Genomic DNA, 26723 nt, shown 5'->3' on the forward strand with positions numbered 1-26723 from the left:
ACACACTTGTAATAAACATTGCGCAGACACGAGGTGCCGCTCGTGTCTAAGAACAGGAAACTGAGGCTAGAATTCAGGTTCAAGTTCAGGTAGCTGGTGGCGAAAGGAATTGTAGTTACATACTTTGGGCCCCTTAGTTAGGCGTACTTTAAATGCCCCAGCCTACCTGAGCATCATTGCCGACCATGTCCGCCCCTGCATTAGCACAGCTTATAGCCGGATAACACATCATGTCACGAAGCTGAAATGATGTCAAAGGGCCAGATCCCAGTCCAGTAGAGCACCCGTGGGATGTAGCAAAACAGGAGATTTGCATCATGGACAATGACTCCAATATCAAGTAAATATGGGAAGAATAATAGTTACAGTGTTTCGACATGCTGAAAACTACATATTCAAATGTGAAAAGCTGTTAACTCGTTCCCTCTGCAGGCATGCTGATGCATAGAAATATCTTCTGCACTGCACGTGTTCCAGCTTCCTCCTGAGCAAAAGCTCATCGGTATGAACTGGGAACACCTGCTCCCTGCTCCCGGACATTAAAGCTGTGGCTGGCACTCCATTCTGCCTCATGTTCATCTACACCCATACACACCCTGCACCACTGATCTCACTGATTTGCACAGCTCATTAATTTTGTATATGTCTACGTTAGTTTAATAAATTATGTTCTTAAACTGACAAAAATCCTTTTGTCATGGCCTTAAAGGCCAAATTGAAACAAATGGAAAAAATACTGGCCCGTACCAGTGCTACTGCTCAGCCTCCCAGTAGCTGCACCTATGGTATTAATTTGAAATTCCTGACTTTCTTTTTGAGTTATCTCATTCACGAGCTTTTCAAAAGACTTGCCCTCTGAACTTGACCTATTAGAGGGCAAGCCCAGGTGACATCTCTCTCAAGTTATCACACGCACAAAAATGGGCGGTCACGCCCGCTGCCATGCACGGTGATGATAATACTCGAGGCCTTTCAGACTGTGCAGTAAAAACAGTAAAAAACAATTGTTTCTGTACATTAATAATGCTTAAAATTGCTTTGTATCAATTCCAGCTACACTGGTTTACCCATTCAGTACACATTTATACTGCTTATCCATGCTAAATAATAGACTTGAAAGTAAAGTGATACAGACAGTATCATATACATACACTAAGCTGTAACACAGATGTCACCAATTAAACTAGCAGATGTGCTTCATATGTCTTTCCTTAATATAAAACACATTAAATTATTGTGCCATTAACCACACTACTTAAACTCTACACACTACTTACGAGAAGGTTATCAACAGATTCATTTACTTTAATAATGTTTTGCATTCATTTTCCTGTACTGACGCTCCCTGGCTCTTATTTAAAAGCAGACACATAACTCTCCCCTGAAGCAAAAGCACAAAAACTTACATAATCCATCTTAGGAGAACAAACGAGACGAAAATACCACAAACTCACACCATGTGTAGTGTTTTGTTTATTGCAATTCATGAACAGAACGAGGGAGTTGAGAATCTGTCACGCGCAAATGAAGACTTTCTGCAATATTTATCCAAGGGATTAAAAAGATGAATGCGGCAGGGCGATTCGGCTCTACGAACAGCGAGCCCTGCAGGGTCTGTTAAGCCCTACGATGTACAACAGGTAATAAACAAACACAGTAACAGTCATACAGTAATACTAGGATGCACATTCTTACAGAATGACTTGTCTGAAGTCTTATTCTTTCTACAAGCTACGCTACTTTGTTCATTAATGGCAAGAAATATAATACTTCAAATAATGCGTCATCTCTCGGAAAAATAACAGCAGGGTTACTTCTTTGAAAATAATAATAATAAAAATCTTGATCGTAGAGATTTATACAGCTTATGCAGCCTCATTTGACCTCCTTCAAAAAAGAAAACACAAAATCAGTCCCAGGAGGGCTTCAGTGGCTTGAAACTCAAAGGACTTGAATGAAAAGAATAAATACAGGTTTGTCTGCAGCCCAACCTTCCTTAAACTTCACTAAGACTTCATGTATATAACTGGGTCAGAACATTTGTTATGTATTAGCACATCATATATTATTATCCAGATTCTGACATACAGTTTATTTGCTCAGTTCTGAAAAATCATCAACAATCGGCTCCGACATCCACATTCCCACCTTCTAAACATCATATCGGGACTTTTTTCCCCTCTTCTCCAAACAAAATAGATTTTTCCCCCTCCACATGAGGAATGTTGTCAGGTGGCCAAACTAAAAATATGGCATTTGTAAAACACAGATTTATTGGCAACGTGCTACAGAGCACCACCTGTGTCTGCAGCACCCACGGGGTGAAATTCCTAAGGCTGTCAGCACGTCACAGTAAAGACCTGCACCTCCCTTACCCACAATGCACTTTTTTGCACACCTGAGAATCCCATTCTGATTGTTTTTTTTCTTTAAAATGAGCATGCATGATCAAAAACATTTGTTGGTCAGGCTGTTTTGTGGGTAAAATATTAGAAAATTTAAGACATTTATGTTTTAATCTATTGACATTTATCGTGTTCATATACATTTAGAAATGTGTAAACATTGCTGGTGTGCAATATCATTAATGTGGGAATGCTTGATGTGTTTTGTGCTCCTGCAGCAAATACATTTAACACATGTCTAGGCAGCATTTGTAGTCAATGAATCATTCCTTGTGTAGCTAAATCTGATCCAGCTAGCGCAAAGGGGAAAAGCAGAGACTTAGGAGAAGATCTGGAGCAGAAGGCTGGTTGTCTCAGGTACGGACACACAAGTGGGGAAGAGAAAAGAGGCTACAAATAATACTGTGGTTGATGGTCAGTGTCGAGTGGAGAAAAGAGGTGAGGCTGAGGGGACAAAAGGCTCAAGGCTGGGTCACTGCACTGGGCTCCTTGTCATAGATGTAGCTGCCCACACCACCAGTGTTCACACCTGGAAAAACCACAGGGACACAGCAGCGGGAGTCAGGGGTTAATCAAGAGGGAGAGGCAAAGCTACGACATGAGCAGGACAGGTTGCGACGCATTTCCTGTATTTTTAACCTCGGAGTGGAGGAAGCTTCTGTGAAGCATACGAACTTATGATGAAACAACTGAAATGTGTAACATGTGCAGCTCAGACATTCTGCTTCAAGTGTAGCTGATAACTGGTGGGTTGACAGCACCCCCTAGCGGTTACCTTTGGGCCCAAAGAGAACAGCATAGCATGGTTTGTGGCAGTAGGGCTGGCCATCATGCTGTAATGTGAAAAGAAAAGAAAGATTAACACGACCATAGCAATAAGAAAAAGGGTGACAGCTCTCATTTCTGCTTTATTTTAGAAAGATTAGTTAATTTACTTCTGCAAATGAGCAGATCTACTTGTTGTCGGTACACCCGACAGTTCAGACACCCACATCTTTGGAGTGGGGGAGGAAAACCCACGCAGGCACATGCAAGCACCACACACGGTGAGGCGATGGTGCCTACCACTGTGCTGCCCCCATATCAAATCATTTCTTCTTTATTTGTGTAAAGCATTAACTGCCATACTGTTAAGACTGTCTAATATTTTTAAACCAGTGAGACAAGCTTTTTAAGGGCAAACTTGACAATTCAGATTTGGATTATATGTAGCAAACCTGCTAATTTAAGAGATTTTAGGTTAGGAATACAAAGAGTACGTTCTTGTCATATTCAAGATGTTTTGCCTCATTTTCTTTTCGACACTTCTTTTCTCAACTCTTCAGTTTTTCCACTTTTCTGTTCTGAATTCCTTCCGCCAAAACACCCGTTTTTCTCACCTCTGCGTGGCTGCCAGCAGCAAGAGTCTTGCTGCACCTCTCGCAGCGCAGACAGGGGCGATGCCAGTCCTTGCCCAGTGATGTCACCTTCTCGGCTACGGTGGAAAACACACACAAATGTATACAACCCTGGTGACACACTGTAGCAACCACTTCGCAGATTCACACCTTCTTGCTCAGACACGTTTCTTAATACCCCGTTTCCTGGAAGCGTGAAACTACTTACCGAAATACACCTTCTTGTTGCACCGAGGGCACAGGTTGGCCTCCCCAGAAAAAGTGGTGATGCTGCCAGCTGTTGACACATTACAGGCACATTACAATAGTGGCAAAGCAAAGGGGAACGGTTAAATAAATGACCACCTGTTTTCCCAGGTGTAAAATTTAGTCAACTAATAACATGGGGTAATAAAAATAAAAATGGACCAAGTGCTAAGCAGCTTTTACACACTTCAAGGGAACAATATTGAGTAAAGACACTAATGCTGCTGATTTAGATACTCTGGTTGCCAGTTTTAAACACCTTCCTGCAGGAGCCAATCATTTGGTCTGCTGCAAACAGCAGATGGAGTCAAAAGGCAAAGACAACATGCAACACCTTGTTCCACATGCAACACCTGACCTTAACTACTTTCCTCTTTATATTTCAAGAAACTTTAAAACCTTCTTTCAACTTTCCTGATTTTGAAATGATACGAGTTCACATCTTCATATCATCTACTGCCCAAACGTAGCTCTCACATAATGAAAGTTTACAGAAATGCCAAACAACTGAATCCACACTATTTAAATACTTTTGCATCTGCTCTTGTCTGACACATCTAAAAAAAAAAAAAAAAATCCCCTTCAGGCCTCAAGAGACTTTGCACACCGACTTTCTTATCACCGAGTCAGCCGCTTCTTGCAAACACCCAAATCTTCATCGGGTGGGGAGAAAAAACCCCAAAAATCCTACCAGCTGAAAGAGCCACAAATTTGCAGCATGAATACACTTTCCTGTTTACCTTTTGATGGTGCCTTGGGTGCGTAAGCACGCTTCTCTTCAGCTTTGGAGGCTGAATCCACGCTGGTGGGAGACCCGTTGTTGTTGGCAGGGGTATCATACACATACGAACCTGCTCCACCAATGTTCACACCTGCAAATGTATAAGAGTGAAGTGAGGGGTGGACTTTGGTGGCGAGGTCAGTAACAGCAACACAGAAATGCAAAGAAATGTGGAAAAACAAAACAGATTTATTTTTCCTGATAAATCAACCAATTTTCCATATCTTATTTATTTATTTCATTTTTTTGCTTATTTATGTGCTTATTAAGACGTGATAACATGGTGTACAAAGACCTGACAGGAACTCAAGTAGGTGAAGTTGACTTGCACTTCACCTTTTGGCCCAAAGAGGGCAGCATAGCATGGTTTGTGGCAGTAGGGCCTTCCGTCATGCTGCAGGAGAAAGAGAAAAACACCATGACTTATGGATGAAACAAACTGATACAACATCCATATAAAGGACAAAAAAATATATACTGACGCAAAAGGGAAAACTGGGCGTGACATTTCTGAGAAGTCATATTTCTGACACTCCTTTCTGATGTCACATTTTTAATTTTGGTCTTTTATTTAGGTGTATGAAAAGATGGAGTGACTATATCCAAAAATGGAGCTGACTCCTGTTCATTTCCCCCCTTCACCTCACTTCTTCCTAATGATGATGTCACTGTCACAGGTTACTTTGATGACAGTGGCCGTATCCAAGCAACAGGCCTGTGTTGATAAATTCACGCCACACTTCACAGTGAGCCATGTGTCTGCATATGCGGGAGCGCTGTGAGTTTCCACTTGAGGAAGGGGAGAAAAAAAAAAAAAATCTAGTCAAAAATGGCCTGTTGCTGATGCATGCTGGGAATGTGGCGGTCAATGCAGGAGCATGTGACCAGCCTGGGTAGGGGATCAGGGCTGAGAGCCAGGGTGGCCACTGGTCCAGAGCTCAATGCCCATAGATGAGAAGAATCAAGTAATTCAGCAGGCTAGGTGCCAGGCTCAGAGTGGTAGAGGTGAAAAAAACAGAAAAGACCCCACAAAAACAGGCATTTGCCGTTAAACAACGCACATACCCACAATCCCCTCTGCTTTGGCCACATGAGCTCCTTTTCTAAGAGCAAAAAAAAAAAGCCTGCTCTTTCAGCTTTAATAATGTATCAACCGGGACAGGATCAGCTACTGTTAAAGCAGCCACACACTCCTTTCACGCTTCCTGTTAAACACTTACGAGATCCATGAAGGTAGGGGTGCCGATGCCAGGCTATGAGTAAGTGACTTTCTCAGAAAACAAAGGGCTCCTCTGTCAAGAGTGTACTGTTAACAGCCTCATGTACAGAGTCCTCCTATGGCACCAGACATTACCCATCCAGAGCCAAAGAGACCCTGAAACTGGATTATCTATAGCAGAACGACCCACTCTGTTCCCAGCAGTTCAACTCCTACATCCTGAAGTTTAAATCTGTCTTTTCCATCTATTCTTCTCAAATTTCTATTCTTTCCTGACCTTTTTTTTAATCCTCCTGTTATGCTCTGTACCTCAACAACTTCTCACTGTTGCGCTGGACTGGAGGTGCCATGTCAAACAGTAAAAGGAAGGTGGATTAACTTCAGACTTCTCACATTCCTTTATTTCCCCTCATTTTATACACAGCACATGTTGCACTGTAGGTGTTTTAGGATGACAGGTTTCCAGCATTTCAGCATTTTCCCCCAGACAGTTTCACCTTCTTTACTGCAAGTTGCTTAATTTCCATTCGGTTAACCCTCATTCATTTCATCAGCGCCTAAATTTGCCACATTTACACACATTCAAGGTCCAATGTGGAGACTTTTCCCATTAACTCTTTGATTGCTGGTCACTGCATGAACCAGAGAGAGCTGCTTCCTTCCTTTAGCCCACAGACAACTGACCGCACTGGGCTTCATCCTGTCCCTTTAACTCCTTTTAAAGAAGAAGTTCACAACCCTCTGCATACCAGGTTTTAGATGACATCAAACCCTCTCCCAGGCAATCCCACAGTCCCTTTACATTTTAAAAAAAAAAAAAGAACTGTCACATGGACTGGTTCGGGTTTGGATGCCGTCCATGGAGAGAGAGGGAGGACGGAGAGGATGGTGGGCAGAGAGAGTGCAGGCCTCAGAGAGACTGTGTGACTACTACATTACTGTAATCACAAAGAGATTAAAACAGCAGAGCTGCATCCTTTGCGGTCTGCAGGGAAATTGGTTTTGTGTACAAAGAGGCTGAGATCATATCCTCCTTAACCAAAGCGAGAGACTCAAAAAGGTGTCTGAGTGACATCCAAGAAGGTGAAATTGAATTGTTGGCTGGCCTATGAAAGGCAAATAAAAAGGGCGAGATAAGAAAACCCCCAGGGTGAAGGTGCCAGATCGTGAATAGTCAGGGGAAACTACAGTATGCTGAGACATGATAGAGTGGTTTGGTTACACAAGACTGAGAGGAAGGATCTGAAAGCGACTCATCCTGCAGGACTAAAGAGGGTCAAATTCCCATGGGGACAAAACATATTGACAGATGCAACCAGACATAAAACAAGGAAGGAAAAGGGACATCCCCTCAGCAGTTTCCTGCAAAAATTACAAAAGGTCAGTGAAATAAACTCCCCCAAATACAAAGCTTCTATTTGAAAAGACTGTATTCTTTAAGTTTAACGAGATTTTAAATATTTGAGGTTAAGACACCTTTTTTAAGTTTCCCTCAAAATGCAAAAACTCCCTGTGGAAAAGCCAAACGTCTTGTGTCAATTAGTAATGTTGCAGACTTGATTCTTTCTGGCCACCTGTACTGTGCTGCCATTATTATTTGCAGAAAAAAAGGCTTAACTACTGGAAATGGAACTTGCATTAACAGAAAACTAGTTCATAAATAGCTTATCGGTCGCTATTAAGAGGACAACTTTAATTAGAGTAATTCACATCAGTGCTGAGTGCCATATCACTGTCCCGCCTGCAGATACAGAGCCCCCCCAATTCAATTACATTGCCAGCAGAAAGTTATATTTTAGCAACAAATAAAAATAAAAGCAGAAGTGTCACAAATGTGAAGCAAACTACAAAATAATCTTTCTTCCATATTAATCAGTTTGAAAACCAGATTATTCCTGTAAGCTGTTTGGCAATAATAACCCCACGTTTGTTATTCATCAAGCAAAAACAGTCCTCTGATTTAAACTTCTAACATGCCAAAATTGGCCACTTTACTGTGGCACTTCATGAATTTCTGTGAGCCATTAGAGCAAAACACTTAATGGAAAACTAAACAGAAGAGATTAACAGACGATGGGGGAAAATGCTTAGCTGAAGAACCAGATAAGAATTTGCACGCATGTAGATCAGCAGCACACAGCAGCACCGTTAGCTCTTACTGACCTCAGCGTGGCCCCCGGCGTTCAGCAGCTTGTTGCAGCGGTCGCATTTGAGGCACAGTTTGTGCCAGTCCTTCCCCAGTGATGACACCTTTTCAGCTGCACAAGAAAGACAAAAAACAAAGAAAGAAGAAGTGCATGAGTGCAACCACGGGCATAAAACAACATTTATATAGATTACTTGAAACAACAGCCTTTTATTTTCCCCATCAGCTGTGTTGGGCTTTGTGCGTGCTGTTCAATCAGTCATCGCCTGGAGGAATGACGTCCCTCATTGCTTCACTCTCCACAATAACCTCGTACTGTATCTCTGTGGCCCGATTGAAAACCTGTCAACATGCCAACTGGGGATGAGGGGAGAGTGGGGGGTTGGTATAGGAGGTGGGGAGAGTGGGAATGCCTGTGTACCGCACAGGATGCTGTGATGATGTCACCGAAGGATAGACGGACAGCTGTGTTAGTCCCAGACCAGCGTTAGCAGCAGGGGGTTGGCAACATCTAACCCAATTCTTTTGTGTTACACCCACAAACACACAAACACCCATCCCCCGATTTACAGTATACCCATCCTGCTGGATGCGGTCCTCCAACTGCATTTCCATTACCCCCCCACCCCCTCCCCCGAGTCATCCAGTCGAACTGGCCCTGTAGACAAGCCAGGGAGCCTTATTATACACTTTCCAATAATAAATCACCACTGCTTCAACACAATGAGCCCTAAGGAGTCACAGAGGCAGCAGAGGAAACACCTTCCCTTATCAAGGCAGGGCACAAATAGCCGGATACGGGAATCTGCTTCCTTACATACCCAAGACTGGAAAAAACACAAACATATGCACATCGGGCATGCATTCATTCCTTCTGATGTTGTTTTCTTCCTGTGCTATAAAACCAGGAATTCAAGTTGTTTTAGGACTTAAGAAATTTGAGATGTTGAGTCGTGAAACAGTCCTTTTGCTACATATGATGAACTACTACAGGAGTTAGCTTGGCTAGCTAGGTGAAGCTCACTGACAAAACATCTGTCTGAATTCGCAAACTTCCACTAGGATACTTTGATATGGAAGCCCTGCTTACTAGTGTAACGCATGATTTTACCGGGTTGTGTGCATTTAATGACAATCACAATAGCAGCACTGTCTCAGGCTGGAACAGATTGTCTTCTGACCAAACCTCATTAAAGTTATAAGTTTTTGCTTTATGAAGGCATTTCTTTATTACATCTAATTGAAATCAGAAGAGCACTGTGGTCACGTGTCAGCAACAATTTGAACAATAATAAAAACTAGACTTAAGATACGAAGACTCTCGACTTTGAGAAAAAACAAAACAAGGAAAGTACTGAAAGCACTTGTCTATTTTTATATCCAATCCAATCCAACTTTATTTATATAGCACTTTTAAAAACAACAAAGTTGACCAAAGTGCTTTCCAATAATAAAACAGAGATAGCAGTTAAAACCATACTTTAAGCATACAATGAAATCAATAAACAAAACAAATATATAATTGAAAAAGAAGATAAAAATAAATCAACATGAGTAGAATAAACAATAAGATATACAATGAATAAGATTAACAAAGTAAAAAGATTAAGAATGACCAACAGCTGACTAAAAACTGACTACAAACTGGCTCTGATAACACTCCTAGAAGGCCTTTGAAAAAAAGTGTGTTTTTAAAAGTGATTTAAACATTTCAAGTGTTGGGGCCTGCCTAATATGGAGGGGCAGTTTGTTCCATAGTTTGGGGGCCACAACAGCGAAAGCTCGGTCTCCTCGGTGTTTCAGTCTCGACATGGGGACAGCAAGGAGTGACTGGTCAGATGATCTGAGAGACCTTTGTGGAGTGTATTGGTGTAAAAGGTCTGACAGGTAAGACGGAGCCAGGCCATTTAAAACTTTAAAAGCAAGCAATAAAATTTTAAAATGAATTCTAAAATGGACAGGCAACCAGTGTAAGGAGGCAAGAACAGGGGTAATGTGCTCACGTTTGCGTGTCCCTGTCAACAGGTGAGCAGCAGCATTCTGGACCATTTGCAAGCGTGATAGTGAAGCCTGATCAATACCAATATAAAGTCCATTACAATAATCAAGGCGAGTGGTCACAAATGCGTGCAAAACTCTCTCCAAGTCACAAAAAGAAATAAAAGGTTTTACTTTAGAGAGCTGCCTCAACTGAAAAAAGCTTTTTCTCACCACTGTATTTACTTGTTTGTCCATTTTAAGAGCTGTGTCAAATTTTACTCCAAGGTTGGTGACAATTGATTTGACACACGATGTAAGAGGACCCAAGTCAGATGGAGGGACACCAGGTCCATTCGGCCCAAATATAATGACTTCAGTCTTCTTTTCGTTAAAGTTTAAAAAATTCAGAGCCAACCATGCTCTGATATCCTTAAGACATTCTAAAATAGGCCTGAGGGGGTTAAGGTCATTGTGTTTCATCGGTAGATAAATTTGACAATCATCTGCATAAAAATGAAATGAGACTTTGTTTTTTTAATAATATGGCCAAGGGGAAGTAAATAAATACTAAAAAGAAGGGGCCCAAGGATGGATCCTTGAGGTACACCACATGGGAGGGGGACGGAAGATGAATGAAATTTACCAAGTGAGACTGAAAAACTTCTATCAGAGAGGTATGACTTAAACCACTCCAAGGCAGTGCCTCTAATTCCAACATGATGTTCTAGACGATAAATCAAAATATTGTGATCTACTGTATCAAAAGCTGCTGTGAGATCCAAAAGCACAAGTAAGACAGACTTCCCAGAGTCAGCAGTTAATAAGATATCATTAAAAACTCTCAAAAGTGCAGTCTCTGTGCTGTGAAGTGCTTTAAAACCAGATTGAAATACCTCAAAAATGTTTTGACTCTCTAAAAAAGTCTGCAGCTGTGAGCACACACAAATTTTATATCACTAAAATTTATTAGTATTTGCAATGATTGCAAACTTCCATATGACAAAAGAGTAAGTTCTGAGCCTTGTGTATCTGTGCGTCCTACTCATTTTGGAAGCAATAGCACACCTCAGGTCATGATGCACTGCCTTTCTTCTGGAAATGCTGTTTGAACAGACCGTCTTCTGTTAATTTTTCTACAGCGTCTTTATATTTTGGGCTCGTCTGATTAAATCAACTTTGTTCTTTGGATAACCAAGTTAAATTTGATTTGATTTGATGCGAATGACAAAAATTTGATTTGGACTTTGGTGTGGAAAGGATCGCTTTGGGAGATCTGATTACACCCTGCTGAGGTTTCCACTTACAAACAGTTTCACTGGCCATTACAACAATGAGACAAAAAGGGCAACAACAAGGCCCTGGAGAATAGTGGAAAGAGGGGGATGCAGAATGATACATGTGTAGCTGCTGCACATACATGTGACAGAAAGATTTGCATGGACACTGTAGCTCCTTTTGATGTTTCAGCTTTAACTCTAGCAATACTTCACAGGAAAGACCTTTTAACCTGTTTTAACCTGTTTGCAGGATTAGCGCATGCATTTTCAGGTTTCTTTCACATCTTTACAGTATCTTGAGATGATGTTTGAAGAGAGTGCAAATACAACCAATAAGGGTTCTGCCTTGTCTGTATGAGCGTTTGATTTGTTTCATCATAAATCTGAGGACACGAATCTACTTCTTGACACGTAATTCAGTGTTAAAATAAGCTGCATAAATGGGCTACAGGTAGCCTGCCAGGGCAGATTCATGAATACAGACACACCTCCAGACAGATCTGAAGTCAGTGTATGAATGGAAACGGACGTCAGAGCCTCGCCAGCATGTCCTTGTTCCTCTATGAGTGACTGTCCACTGTTTGAAGGCTCCCTGATTTAAAAGCCGGCTGCTGTTGTAAGAGGAGTGAGCTTGTCTCTCTCTGTTATGTGATGGGGGAATATAGAGTGGGGGAGTTATAGAGTGGGGGGAGGTAGAGGGGATCTACATCCCCCGAACACTAAAATAAAGCTAGATCATTTGGATTTGGGTATGTCATTTGACAAGCATGTCAAAAAGAAAAGGAGAAAAAAAACCCCACATTTAAAATAAATAAATAAAAGTTACATAATGACTGCGCCAAGGGACGATAGATGGTCTCAGTATCCCAAAATAGTAACAGTGTGGGTGCAAATAAAGCAAATAAAATGCCATCGCATTTTCCTCTACCTGGTTACGGCAACAACATTAGGGTAAATGCACCCACTTGTGTAAACAAGCAGGCTCCTCTCCGGATACTCACATTTACACTGTCAACACCGACGAGAATGTGCCAAATCCTTTTAGCCAGACTGTCTTCTCTCACGACAACATGCGATTTGCTTCACTCAAAAGCACACACAAAAAAAGGATTCCACCATGACTTGATGTAAACAATGGAAGTCCTTAAGGAAATCACTGCTGAACAGTGGTGGAGCACCTCACCTGACATTCCTTTCTGCTTTTGCTTTATAGCTGAAGTAATGCCAACAATTCATGGCTTCTAACTGCGTTGAAATAGCCGGGGGCTGAAAACAGCGGGGTGAAGAAACACCACTGTCACACAGTAGATTGCAAATATTAATGAGTGTGACTGCTGCCTAACCCAAAACACAGCAACTAAATTAAATGTGACATAAGATATAGTGACATGACACCAAGTCTTGAGCTTGCATTTGATAGCTGATCTAAGAAACTTAATACGTGGTCCAAAGAAATGAGGCCATCGGCAAGAGACCTTTAAGAGTGCCAAAAATCAGCCTTTGGTGCAAGAAAGATTTCATTGGCGAGTTAAACACCGACACCAACAGGCTTCAATAACAGCTTTATGAATGCATATATAAGAGATTTACCTTGAGCAACACCCTCAACCTCTGGGCGACCGCTTTTAATTACAGGGGACATGCTGCCTGGTGGAAGGCAACCTGTCTTTAAACAATGGCATTCAACATGCTGACTGCAATCACTCTCAGGCAGATTAGTGAAGATTTTTGAGGCTACGTCCACACTGATGTGTTTTCGTTTGAAAACGCATCGTTTTCTCTCCGTTTTGGCCTCCACACTGACAGTCCACACTGAGATGCCGTTTTCGCACAAGGAAAACGCACCGTTTTGAAAACGCTCTCAAAAACGAAGCTTTCGCGTTGCAGTGTGGACAGCGAAAATGCAGACTTTTGAAAACGATGACACGTGTTAGTCATATGATCCAGTCGTGTGACCAATAAAACTAAGATAGCGGAGGGCATCATACAGCAGTTTTGTTTGCGTTCAGTTTTGACAGCCCTATTAAAGCTTAATATCAGTATGTACATGCTCCAGATAGCTTTTCTTCAAATTCTTTAACTCTCACTCGCTTTTGCAACTTTGTACTTTTGTGTTACTCGCAGCAACAACTCCACCTCATTGTTAGTCCATTTAAAAAACTCGGTGCTTTTCTTCAACATTCTGCCGCGACGTTTCAAAGAGCCGGAAAGTAAATAAGCGGCAAACAGAAATGAGGCAGGTCGAATCTTCTTGCGTTTCACGCATGCGCAGTACTGGAACGTAAGCGTTTTCGACCATTTCAATGTGGACGTGCAACTCTGTGAAAACGACTGAAAACGCTAGTGTGGACGCGGAGCGTTTTCAGACGAAAACGCCATTTTCAAATCTATCCGGGCTAGTGTGGACATAGCCTGAATTTCTGAATTTGTTTTTTAACTGACGTTCTGGATGACCTCTGAACTCTGTAAGTAGTTATTGTGACCCAAACTGATAGCACACTGGCTCCGTGCTATTGCCATTTTACTGCCATCTCGGCACACCAACATCATTTTGAAGACACCAACTGACTGAACGGTCGCAGACCTTGTCTCCATCTTTGAAACAACCAGTTCAAAGGCAACAAGTTCATTGCACATGGTCACAATAATTTGGTCGCTTTCCCCAGTGCGACTGTAACATAAGGCTGCCAGTGGAACTGGGTTACTCTTTTATGTTGAAGAAGGAAAATAAAAACAGAAAGGCCCACAAACAAGCATCAACCAAAGACAGCTGCAATAATAGCCTGGCAAAATATCTCAAGGGTGGGAACTCGGTATTTGGCAACGACCTCGTGTCCCAGACGTCAGTTATTTACTGCAAAGTATTTGCATTCAAGCATAAAAAACAAAATCTCTTAATTTGTTGAACTTAGAAGTGAAAATAAATTTCTCCATGCAGATGCAGTCCTGACAGAGATGATGCTACTGCGGGAACACCGAGCTTTAAATGAGAAAAAGTGCTGGACGGAGGTCATCACTATAACCATATGATACCTGCACCACTGTAAGCTGCTTAACTTCATTTGTAAATTCCTGGTCTAAGCTCTTCAGTCCGTGCTCGGTTGCCCTGATTGCATTGTCAATATGGTTTAAATCACCGAGTGAGCCTGCTGCTGATCCCTCTTCTCACTGATTTATGCATTAGTCAAAGTAAAGGAGACAAAACTCGAGATACAGTACTGCACAACCCATGACCCATTTATAAAGAAATTACAGCACTAACATCCTCTCCAGTAGATCCCCAACCCAATAATCTGGTCTTATTGTTTTATTAGGAGTCACAGCATCATTATTCTAACTTTGTGTCTAACTTTTCCCCGGGAAATTGAAATCATAAGACGTCTAAGGATAAAAACAGCAATTCAACATCAAGTAGATTCAGGATGTCTGAAAACAAATTACTTGTGTGATTGAGTTTCAGCTGGTAAGAATATCTGCTCCACTTGCAAACACAGTAGTACCTCAGAGAACTTTAAGCAGGTTATAACTTGATTTACCTTGTTTGTTCAGCTACAAGATGCCATTATGCACCAGACTGCATTAAGGCCGAACGCTGTTATGCTCAGACAAAGTTCCTCAGCCTATAAAGGGAGAGGCACCGGAGAAGGCCTGCAGCAAATGGTCTACAAACATCGGGTAATTGCACAGAACATTAAGCAACAGGACTTTAACAAGGGGTCTTCAGAGGAAATAAGCATTAAGGGGCCATTTCTCCAAATGACTTAATCACAGTTGCATGATTGTCAACAGTAATGAAGGAGCTGCATCGAGACACCAGAGCTGACGACAGCCTGATGTACTCACCCCGGGTCAGGAGGAAATTTGTCTGCTGCCTAACTCGGAGTCATAACAGATAAAGGGGCTCGACGTACTGAAAAACATTTACCCAGCTGATCTCCCACCATGCAGTGCGGGAGGAATGTCAGCCGGGGGGGGGGCAGGCTCTGGAATCGCATATGGGTGCTCTCTTATCACTCAATAATTCAATCAGGGTGCAGTGGGGGGAAAATCTAATGTGTTTGACAAAGAGGAAGACAACAGGGCCACAGCTCTGCATGCAGCTGGAGCTCATTTCTGCAATGAGATTTAAAAAAAATAACTGTACCGGGTCCTGGTTTGTATGTTTAGGAGAACTCTACTGCATCAAAGCCAAAGGTATATAAAAATCGGCGGTTTGAAAGTGCTCTGAATTAGCTTGACGCAGCGTGCAGACATCAAATTAGTAGCTTATTTACATTTTTGCAAGTGATTAAGCGATCAAGTCTTTCGTAATGGTCATGATGTAACCGATGTTATTGTAAATATCTTGAACTCATGGCTGCCTGGCTTCTGTTCTGTTGCACCTTCTGGTAATGTGGACCCATCTGTTCAGCTTTTCCCACAATAAAGCCCTATTAAACACACTTACAAACCAAAACACACACGTGCGCGTGTGCACGCAGAGACACACACAGACACATATACTCCCTCTCCATCCTTTTTCTCATTCCTTTCATCCATCAGTGACAGCTGAGTCCACGCGGGTGTTTCGCTTTTTTGGCTTTTGTCGCAGCAGCACGATGACTGCATGTCCTAATAAGCACCACACACCTGACTGGCAGAGTAAAGGGCCCCAAAGGCAACGTTGGACTCAAGCGTGAAGGGTACACAGAGGGATGTAAGAAAGGAAAAAAAATAAGCAGCCTGTGTTTCCTCCTCTGCATCCTCTTACTGTTCAGCTCTCTAAAGTACAAATACCCTCAAGGACTTGTGACCTTTTACTCAACTTAAAGACAATGGCCATTCATTTGCACCCACAGGGGAATTAAGCCTCACAAGTGACTTTGGGGGCGTTTTAAAGTAAGGAATGTGTTCATTTGTGGCATCTTTATCCTGCCTAAGTGGAATCAAATTGTTCTATTAACTTGATAGAGCTGTGGCCATCAGCAAGTTTTCTTTAAAATTTACAATCATGTTAAGGAAGGAAGCTCTGAGGGATAATTTGTTAAAAAAAAATCCATCCCCACTTGACAAGAAAATAGTTTTAAGACTGTCCAGTGCTATATCTGTTTAAACTAAAACTAAGCTGACCCTGGCACTGCTGTGTCGAACATCATAATTGATCTGTTCAGGATGAATGTGTGTCTGCAGTTCCCTGTGGTGCTCAGTGACAGCGCAGGGTGGAGAGCCATGCTAAAGAGAGGGTAGGAAACACTTTTTTGGACGAGTCTCCTGTTGGCTGATGCAACCCCATAGCAAAACTTAACTCTGGAGGTCGTCTGTCGCCTCAGCCAAGGCGAGGTTTCCTCCCCAGGCTTTCTCCCTTTCTCCCCTCCCTTTGTGAATAAAAAAAGGCAGACCGCGTGAATCCTGTTGACTGACGTAAATGGACTGCAGTTGACTCGCATCCTGTCTGGGCTGGTCAAAGGAGCCGCAGGCAAAGCACCCTCACCGCAGTCCGTCTCAGTGACATGCTCACCCTCCCCAAACCCCTACGCATGCTTACCCCTACACCACATTTCTTCTCTAACCAGTCAGGACACTTAGCCCAGCTTCAGGGTTTTCTAAAAGATCTATTCTGCATGTACAGCTTAGAGTAGCGGGCAATGCATTCAGAAGTGTAGGCAGGATCACTGAAATTTCTTTAGCTCCAGCCAGAGGTAATTTTGATAATGAAGCCCTGAGGGAAAGAGACATCATATGACGGAGGCAGAAAATGTAGCAGCTAAGTGAAATCATCTGAGCTGTGTAAAGTGGAATATTAAAACAGAAGAGTGTGGTGTACTGGAGTGCCTCGATTTAAAAGTGCACAACACTTTTAAATTGACATGTGATTTTTAATAACAAGGACCCAGTGGTAACATCCACAATAACACCAGCATTAGCCATTTGGGGCAGCAAATGTATCTGTAGTGGCTACTTTTTGGTTAACACGAACAGAAAAAAAGAAATTTGATATCCACTGGCAAAATGTGCAGTTCCTACAGCGATTTAAATCAAGCCAATCCATATAAACCCATGTTAAAATGACTTCTTTCAATTATATTAGGGCTAAACTTAAGCATGATCGGGGCACGGACACTTTGTCTGGGAGGTTGATGCTAGCTGTGTGCCAGGCTTTTAGAGCATTTCAAATATGGCAAATATGGCTTCCTCTATGGTTAATTGTAATAACAGCCCATCCAAGAAATCTGTACTCCTGTTACACAGGCTAAAATTCTAATGTTTTATATCTTTGGTCTTTTATATTTAGCACCAATAGGCAGTGTGAACACATCCTGTTACCTAACAAGCATATAAATTAGTAAATATCATCACTTTTGGCTCCAGATAAACCTGAGATGACCAAAAACACTAAAACGAGCAAAATGCTAATGGCTTCAAAAGAGCCTTAAAACAATGGGTGACATCATGGGGTTATCGCCATCTTTTATATACAGTCTAGTGTGTTAGTGATGGTCTAACTAGGTAAGACTAAGCAGCTACAAGTCTAGCCCACTTACTTACCGATTTGCTATCGAAAGCTAACTTTCATGTTTCGATCCACTGTTGTCATAGAAACAGTGGGTGTTTTGGTAGCTGGTTGCAGACAGGGCAAAAAGATTATTTTCAAACAGCTCCAAATAAAACTCAATCTACTGAAAACTGTTGAATTTCTCAGACAAACTTGGATTTTCTGATATATTAACCTTGAGTGACAAATAAGTCACATGGTTCATGTACGTCATGCCTGTTTCTCTTGCACTCTATCATATTTTGCTTCTGAACTTCTAACAGTTTTTCCATCTCACACAAACAAAACCTGTTATCCAACTATACCTCATATCTATATGATTTACAATCTATCACCTAGTGTTCTGTGTTTTATCAGCCTCCAGTTTTTACTGGAAACCTGCCACGTGACTGCACATGTACTCTCTATGTATAGAGGGCTTCAACATAGCGATACGTTTAGAACATAAATACAACAAATTGTGCTTGCTGAACAAAATCTATTTGTAAAAAAATATAAAGAAGGTGTGTTGTAATAATGCAATCTCTAGAACTAATGTAATGAGCAAGCTATTTGGGTGAAATGCACACATCCACCTTTGTTTCCTCTGTGCCGTTATGTAACAGGTCGCACTGCTGGAAGGCTTGACCTGTGTGGGGAGGTGGGGTAGTGGGGAGCTCAATTGTCAGCACCCAGCTTAATGCCATCTCCATTAGGGGATCATATTTGTGCCTCAAAAAGGCAGAGAAAAGGGACTCTCATTGAGTGGCACACAGGAGCTGATAGGTTATGCAATGGCACTGAACAAGAGGCAACAACTCAAGAAATGATGTTACATAACTGAAAAGGCACATTCACACAGCCCACTGGGCAGCCAAGTGGAAAACAGGGTACTCTAGCATCGACAGAGAAGAGGTGAGGGGGAAAAAATAGGGGTATTGTGTAGGTGTTTGGGGTAAAAGCGGGGTTTAAAAAAAAAAGATGGTGTGTGGGAAACAGTGCCCTGGTCTCTGTGGTCAGACTGAGGAGACGAAAGTATTCGGTCTCACTAGAAGGACAAATGTACGGAGAGACAGAAAGAGCCCTGTGTGAATAGAGATGTCCTTTCTCATTATAATGCATGAAGCACTTTGAGAGTCTCAGTTTAAATAAAGGCGAGCCATCTCACCCCATTTCCCCCGGTCCTTGTAGTTTAAAGAAAAAAATAAACCGGGAAGAGGAATTCAGGGCCTGAGGCATTGCTGACCAAAAAAGAGGAAAGAGAGCCAGAGTGAGAAAGACTACTGAATGAAAGAGAGAAAAGGGAAACTCGCAGCAGAACACCATTAGTTCCCATTAAGCTCTCATTTGTTCAGTTAGCTGCACAAAGATGCATTGCTCCCGTTTGTTATGAACAAGAATTGCATCACTCGGCTGAACTTGGGTGCTCGAAACAAGCTCAGCGAGCCGTTTTGTCCTCCTTCACACGCCAACAGTGTCAGCAAATAGTGCCCCGTGTATTATGAGCATCTCCATACCACAGGAACTAACAGACGCGTCACCGCAATGTGGACGCTGAGAATTTTAGTAAGCAAGCCCTGCAATTAAGAAGTGACCATCTCTGAGATGTTTGCATTCTTTTAATACCAGCATCAAGAGCAGCTTCCTTTTTCTGCTACTGCTTATTTGGGTTTCTTAAAAATAAGCCTTCGCTTTTAGGCTGCAGAAGCTTTAAAAGTAGAGAAAACGTTCCAACATGTGCATCGAGTGGCAATGAAATTGAACTGTCACCACCGGAAGACAGCTGTCCTTTAAAACTGAAAGGAAAATAATAATAAAAAAAATCTCCTTTTCCCCAAACCGAAAGAATTTCCATCCCAGACTGCGGCTCACCGAGGCCACTTGAAATAATGTTCCCAACCCCCAAAGTCCTACAGTGGGACTCAGCCAATCAGCAAGAAGACCAGGTGGGGAACAGCAGGGTGGGCCCATCTATACAGCACACCACAAACCATCACCAAAAGAAGAAAAGGGGTAGAGCAAAATAAGATGGAAAATAGACAATTTTCTCCATCAACAACACATGTCACGGTGCATTTCTAAAGCACAGAGTTTTTATTTTCCACTTTACACCCCCATTCATGCCTTTCCCTCTGACTTTAACAGTTTTGCAGAGCTGAAAATTGATCTCTGCTCTGCATTTTTCATCACTCTGCAAAACCAAATGGCTGAGAGGAGGGCGTGTGTAGGTGGAGCCACTGAGCTCATCTACAATATTTGAACTTCATCACTGACACGTTGACGCTCAGCCTGTGGGCAGCTAAACTCTTCTCCCTCCCTGACCTCTCCCTTGTCTCGTCATAGTTTTCACAGCCTCCCTTGAAATGGCTAAAACTTTAATAATACCTCCATTCACACCTCCCCTGATCTCCTTCGCTGGATGAGTGCAGTTAATTTAGTACGCACTGGCTTCCAGTAGGCCTACGCCGTCATCTTCATTGCTCTCCACCCAATAACACACCCCAACCAAAAATAACTCCGCTAGCCTGGATCTCAACATGTTACATAAAAAAACATCACACATCACTAAGGAGCTGTGACTCACCCACTGCAGCGCATTACGGGTACGGTGCATAAAATTTGTATTGGAGGAAAATAAATCTTATTTGTGCTGATATTATTCCATGCCGATGACTCTCGGGACCCATAGGATGAGCAGCAGCTGGGATATTCACTGCCACCCGTGTTACATAAGAGGACTTCCATCCACTAACATAATTGGTTTTGACCCCCGTAACAGCTCAGATGTGTGCTGTGAAGTGTACAACAGATCGGTACCCAAGATTTTTTTTCCCCCAGCATGCAGTCAAACACAAACACAGAAATACTCAGAAGTTCAACTGCATAACAGCAATAAAAACAAACTGAGGAGTGAGCATGTCAAGTGCAGCTTTCAGATGTAAATGCTCTCCTTTAATCCAGCGCTCTGCGCGTAGATTACTTTGCACTGTAAACATCTGTTGCAATGAATATAAGGTGCGATCACTCTCACTGTGACCGAGTCGAAGCTCACGGCTCAAGTGGGTGTCTTGTTTTCATATTTTTATTTACAAAGATGTGAAAGATGCATTTTTTCAGGTTTTCATCCCACTGACGCAGCATGATGTTGCTCCGCTCCTCTCTTGAGTGGGCAATCTCAGCATATGGCATTTCTGCACTCTTGGCAACGGCCTGCATCAGCCAACTCTCCAAAGCCAACTGCCAGGCTTGGATGTTTACCAAACACAACAAATTAAAAATGCCACAGATCAGTGTTGAAATAAGATAAATCATTCATCCAGTCTTGTGTAGACAAGTGTAAACAGGGCATGTTTCCATTCACATAAGTTAGAAGCGTTTAGTGTACAAAAATAAAATCTATTAAATGTTTGCACTTTTTTTGCACTTATTGGGTCTTTTGTTTACACTAACCCCACTTTCACGTCAGCTTCTAGGTTTATCAAAGTATTTCTCTGTGAATCATTTACTTTGTCAGCAACCTTTAGTCTAATAAGACATGTTAGGAGGTTTAGCTGAAGGAGATATTCCTTTACACATCATTATACATTAAGTTATACAGTTAGCTACAGTTTCACAAATTCTTCAAACAAAATACACCCAGTTCGTGTTTACATTCAGAACCTCATTTAAAAATCAGCCATTTTTAGCAAATGAGTGTAAATGCTAGTGCTAGGTCAAATGTTTGTTTATTTCCAATGAATGGACTTTGAAAAATATCAAAAATATTTTATATCCCATTCAAAGCACCGCTCATGGGATTTCTAAATTAAGAGGATTAATGTAAAAATAAAAATTACATTGATTGCTGTGATGAGTATATTTAGCTAACGAGCCAAAAAGTAATTTAAACACGCTGGATCCCTTAAACCGGGAATCACTTACCGAAATACACCGTCTTCTCACACTTAGGACACTTTGAGGCCATTTTTGAGTGTGGTGGTTCGAGTGAAAGTGATGTGTTTTGGTTGTCCGCAGCGGTTTCTACTCTCTAATCGTCCTCTAGCTCTGCTCTCAACAGCAAGTGCCCCGCTCCGCTCACAGAAGCTGGAGCATCTATTCAGCTAACGGCTCGTCATTTACATAGCTCCGCCCCCCCACGCTATGAAAACACTCCTAATGCCCCCTTCAAGAATGGTGGGAAATGTCACAATTTCACGACAGACTGGTAAAAACGCCGAAGTTTTCAGTGAATTTTCCGAAAAGCTCTACTGAAAATTGATTGTGTAATTTGCAGAACTTATACGTTGCATCCTACACTATATGAGCTTAGACAATTAGACAAATGTTACTTGTTCGTCACTGAAAGTGCACTTTGATGCTTGTGTGCTTTTGTATTACAATTTCTGGCAACATAATTCTTCATAAAACAAAACAAAACAGCAACTAGTCAACATCTTTATCCTGTTTAGTCACATGAATATGGATTGAATGTCTGGGGAAGCTTTTCCCATGGTAAGTAAAATCCATTGATTTTAAATTGTGTTCCAAACAATGTGTCTGTTTAATGTGTGAGTGTTGAAAAGTTTGTCTCTTGCTGATGTCAGGATTGGGATGAGGCTTTGTTACTTTAGAAATCTGAAAATCCTACTTTAACTATTGAGTTTAGCTACCTAGTTGCTTACTGAAAAACTATGCGGATGCTTTTAAGGAGCTTTATTTTCTTGATTACCTTTATCTTACTAAAGAGGCAGTAACCCAGCTTCTAGCTTTGCACAATCTGGAATCCTCTGGGTCTCCTGGACGTCCCTGTAGCCAAAGCAAAGACAAAAGGTGATCCATGCTTTAGGGATCACAGCTCTGATCCCTTATAAGAACCTGCCTGCGGAAATCAGCCTTGCTGAATCTCCCTTAATTTTTTTTATATTTTTATTTGTTTCAGCTGCTTCCCTTCATATGCTTTCTGTTTCTTCTCATTTTTACCCAGTTATCATATCTTAATTAACTTGTATTTAATTAAGATAAGGGGGGTTGTTGTCTCTCATGCACACTTTAACTTTAAACACGGCTAAATGACATGCTGTATAATCTGCTTTCTTTAAAACATGCTTCAGCTTCAGAATCTTTCAAGCTTGATTTTGAGTTTTAAGTCTTACGAGCTGTCCTTAAAGGCAACCGCCTTCTCTATGGGCCAGCCTGTCTGCCATAGTCAGTCATGTTCAGGCGGGAATGCTTTTGGGCAAGTGGTGGGCCAGTCCACTGGGGCAAACGCACTCCCACTTCCTTTTCCCTATTTCCACAGGAGGAGTAGGCAGTGGTTGGATGAATCACAATGCTTTCTTTCAGAGTGAGTGACTCGTAGGAATTTGTTAGGCAAAGGAAGATGCTGCTGAAACGTGGTTTGGGTGGATCAGCTTTCCCTTTAGAAGGCTTCCTGGCTTCATGACAAATTAGGCCCACTGAGAGTGATAGGCTGAGCTGGAAAGCAGTAGCAGAAGTTCACACAGCCCAGGATGACATGTAGCTGTTGCCCTCACTTATGATGACTTATTAAAACACTCAAGAGATTATCACTTCCTCCGGCAGAGTGTCTGCCTCTTTCCAATCTTGGGAGTAACTGAGATCATCACATTCACACATTGCTATTGCCTGGTCTATCTGCTTAGTGACACAGAACAGGTCCTGATCTAGGAACAGACACACTGAAATTTCCCACATCTGTGTCCCAGCTGATTAGCACCCGTCAGCATGCCTGTAACCGGTCCCTCCTTATCTATGAGTTCACTGTTTTTAAAAGACCTTAGACTAACGGTTGGAAAGGCTTCTCAATGGTAGCAAAATTGTGCACTCTGCAGTTAAACAGTTGATCATCTGGTGGGGTTTCACAGAGAACATGAGTTCGTTACAGTTCACCTTTCGGCTGTGTGCTGTGGTTGCAGGTTTGCTGCCCGTTCAGCTGCAGCATGCACTCAAAGCTGCTGAGAGGAGAGGTCAAGTTTTCTATGGAGTGAATTGGAGACAAAGAGGACTAAGAGAGTGAAACTGAAGGGCAGTGTTCTGCAAAACCCTTGGCTCATTGAACACATGATAAAGATAAAAGAGGGGGTGTATTATCCCCACTACCTGCATCTATGCACTACAAACAACCAAAGTTTGAGAACTTGATTTTATTCATTTCAGTGTCAAAAAATATATGGAGCCAAAACTGAATGACAAGTGAGGGAACAGGTGCCCCTGACAGTGGTGTGATGTGATTTGATGATTTTGAGGAGTGGGTAATGCCACAGAGACCGGAGCGAACGTATTCAGGCCACCAGTTTTACTTTTAACTTGATTCTGATCTGGTGTTTGGTTCAAACCCGCAATGCTCTTTCCGAGCAGATCAAGAGTCTAGCCCCACAGGGATAGCCAGAAATAGAAAGCAACAGTTAGAGAGGGAAGGGTGAGGTGGTCCTAAGGGTCTTAAAGCATGTTAGTATAGACTGAACAAGAACACAGTAAAGTGTCTTTATTAAAAAAACACCCTTTGGAAGGGAATGCATCAATAGCTTTATAGCAGAGCTACTAAGTATTAAGCCATTTCAAGTCAAAACTTAGTCTTCATAGCAGTAAAAATCGCACAATGATAAGTACTGTGCAAACGTCTTGAGCCACCCGTTACTGATTTATTTTTGCTTTATTTTGCTTTGTTTATTTTCAAAGCGCCAGATTTTGTTGTTTTTTACTTAATGTGGTCTTAAAGGGTAGGTCAATGTTTTTCTTTGGATAATTGGATGCTTTTTCACTCATTTTCATTCCTGTCCTCATACCTGATTATTTTCAGATCAACACTTGCCACTGACTTCTGAATCATCAAAGCTTCTAAAACGGATGAGCCAGTGTTGTGTCTGCACAACAAGACTAAAAATATTGAAGACTATCCAAAAGTAAAGTCCTTAAGTAACCATCTGGCCCTTCTGTTGATAAATCAACAGCCTCATCAGAAATGGTCTCAGTGGAAGGGTGGGTGTGAAGAAGCCAATCTTAAGGAAGAGGAAAAAGGGTGAAAAAGGTGAGGCATGCCACATCATGCAAGAAAAATCAGTGGCAGCAAGTCTTAAAGTTGAAATTTTGCCATCAATATGTATGGTGGAGGTCAGGAGAGAGCTACAAACGTGAGTGTCTACAGCCATCTGTAAAACATGGTTGAGGCTGCATTTAGTTGGTGGTGTTGGAGTTGTGAACACAAAAAGCACAGAATGATTTTGATCCACCATGCAATACCATCTCGATCATTGCTGACTAGCATTCAGTTTTTTAGCATAACAATGAACCAAACACAGTACAAATGCAGTAAAAACACACGATGGAACACTATCTGTCAAGGACTCGCCTCCACAAACTTCAATACAGTAGTGTGTTGACAGAGAGCGTAATAAAAGGAAGGCCAACATCCAATGAATCTTCAATGTCCTTCAAAAAACCTGGAGAAATTTGTGTTTGCAGATGTCTCTAATTCCCATTTATCTTCTTATCTAATTATAAAGAAATAATGGGTGAATGAAGACTTCCGTACAGCACTTTAGAGTAAGGTTTTATCATCAAGGTTTATGTCACTTCACTGTTGTGATTGGTGTGGGGGTAGGGACAGGCTTAGGGCGTCGGGGGGTTCCCCGGAGGCATCTTCCTCGGGGGGCTCAACTCGGGGTAGCCAATTAGGGGCTCTTATGTGACAGTTTCCTCGTGGCTGCGTGTAGCGGGGCTAGGGGAGGGTCTGTGCTGACGGACGTGGGTTACTGACCTGGTAGCCTGGCTGCCCCTGGGTGGGTCCGGGATGGGCATGAGGTTCTGGGGGCGCTCCGGCTCTGGGGGGGGGGCCTGGCTGGGCCTCGGGGGCTTGGGTCCTGGTTGGTGTGTTGCTGGGGTTGTGGGCGGGTGGGTGTGTGGGGGCCCGGCCTTGGCGCAGGGTGCCGCCGGTGCGTCGAGCCACCTGGGGGGCTCTTCAACTGGTGGGGGGGGGGGGGGGGGGGGTTGTCACATCTTGCAGGAGCTCTCCTCTCTTCGGGAACTCTCTCTGCAGGAGGGGGAGATACAGGAGAGGTGGAGGAAGATCTCAACCTGGGCGTCTATTGTCTTGTGTAGTCTGGAAGATGAGTGGATGACTGGGTGGGTGGAGTTTTCTCTGTGGTGGGGTTGGGTGGACTGTCCCGGGCTCTGTGGGGCCGGGCGGCGCTGCTGCACTGGGCCCCGGTCCGGATGGGCCTGGGCCCCCTTTCCCTGGCGGGTCGCGGAGTATGGGGGTGCCTACTGGGGTCAGCGGGGGAGCTGGCCCCAGGGAGGGGTCACTTGCCCCTCCCTTCTTTCCCTCCCCATCTCCAGCTGCCTCCCTCTTCCCGCTCCACCACAACCACCCACACATGCAGGACCTTGGAGTAGGGGTATGTCACCAGGGTGCAGAGGAGGCCAACCCCCCCTCTGTCCCCTTCTGGCTGCCTCTGCCTCAATTTTATCCCACAACCTAGACATTCACATTAGTCACACTCTCATTACACATACATATAGGATCTTGGGGGTGGGCACGCTACACGGAATCCAAATTACCATCAGGGTGTACACCTCACCCCCGGCGTCGTTGCCCACCTCTCAATTTTAAATACACGTAGACATTGAGGGCTAGCAGGAGGGCCTATGCGCTTACCTGCTGCTCTCTGGCAGGTAGCTCCAAGCCCTCCTGCGTTTTAAATGCACCTTAGAACACACATGCATCAACACTATAATGAGCGGGTGGAGGGAGGTTTGGAGTCTT

The 26723-nt window shown here is 42.7% G+C and overlaps 1 protein-coding gene across 1 annotated transcript; it reads right to left on the reverse strand.

Moving 5' to 3' along the window:
- Nucleotides 1-1455: 1455 nt before the first annotated feature.
- crip2 (cysteine-rich protein 2) lies at nucleotides 1456-22055 on the reverse strand. The gene is made up of 8 exons (XM_014414333.3): nucleotides 21884-22055; nucleotides 8212-8306; nucleotides 5166-5223; nucleotides 4789-4920; nucleotides 4011-4079; nucleotides 3785-3879; nucleotides 3181-3238; nucleotides 1456-2934 (listed from the first exon to the last, which is right to left on the reverse strand). The coding sequence occupies exons 1-8, from the start codon at nucleotides 21924-21926 to the stop codon at nucleotides 2867-2869; spliced, it is 618 nt and encodes a 205-aa protein (XP_014269819.1). The 5' UTR covers nucleotides 21927-22055; the 3' UTR covers nucleotides 1456-2866.
- Nucleotides 22056-26723: the final 4668 nt, after the last annotated feature.

Source organism: Maylandia zebra, linkage group LG19 (assembly GCF_041146795.1).
Source record: "Maylandia zebra isolate NMK-2024a linkage group LG19, Mzebra_GT3a, whole genome shotgun sequence".
NCBI classification, from domain to species: Eukaryota; Metazoa; Chordata; class Actinopteri; order Cichliformes; family Cichlidae; genus Maylandia; species Maylandia zebra.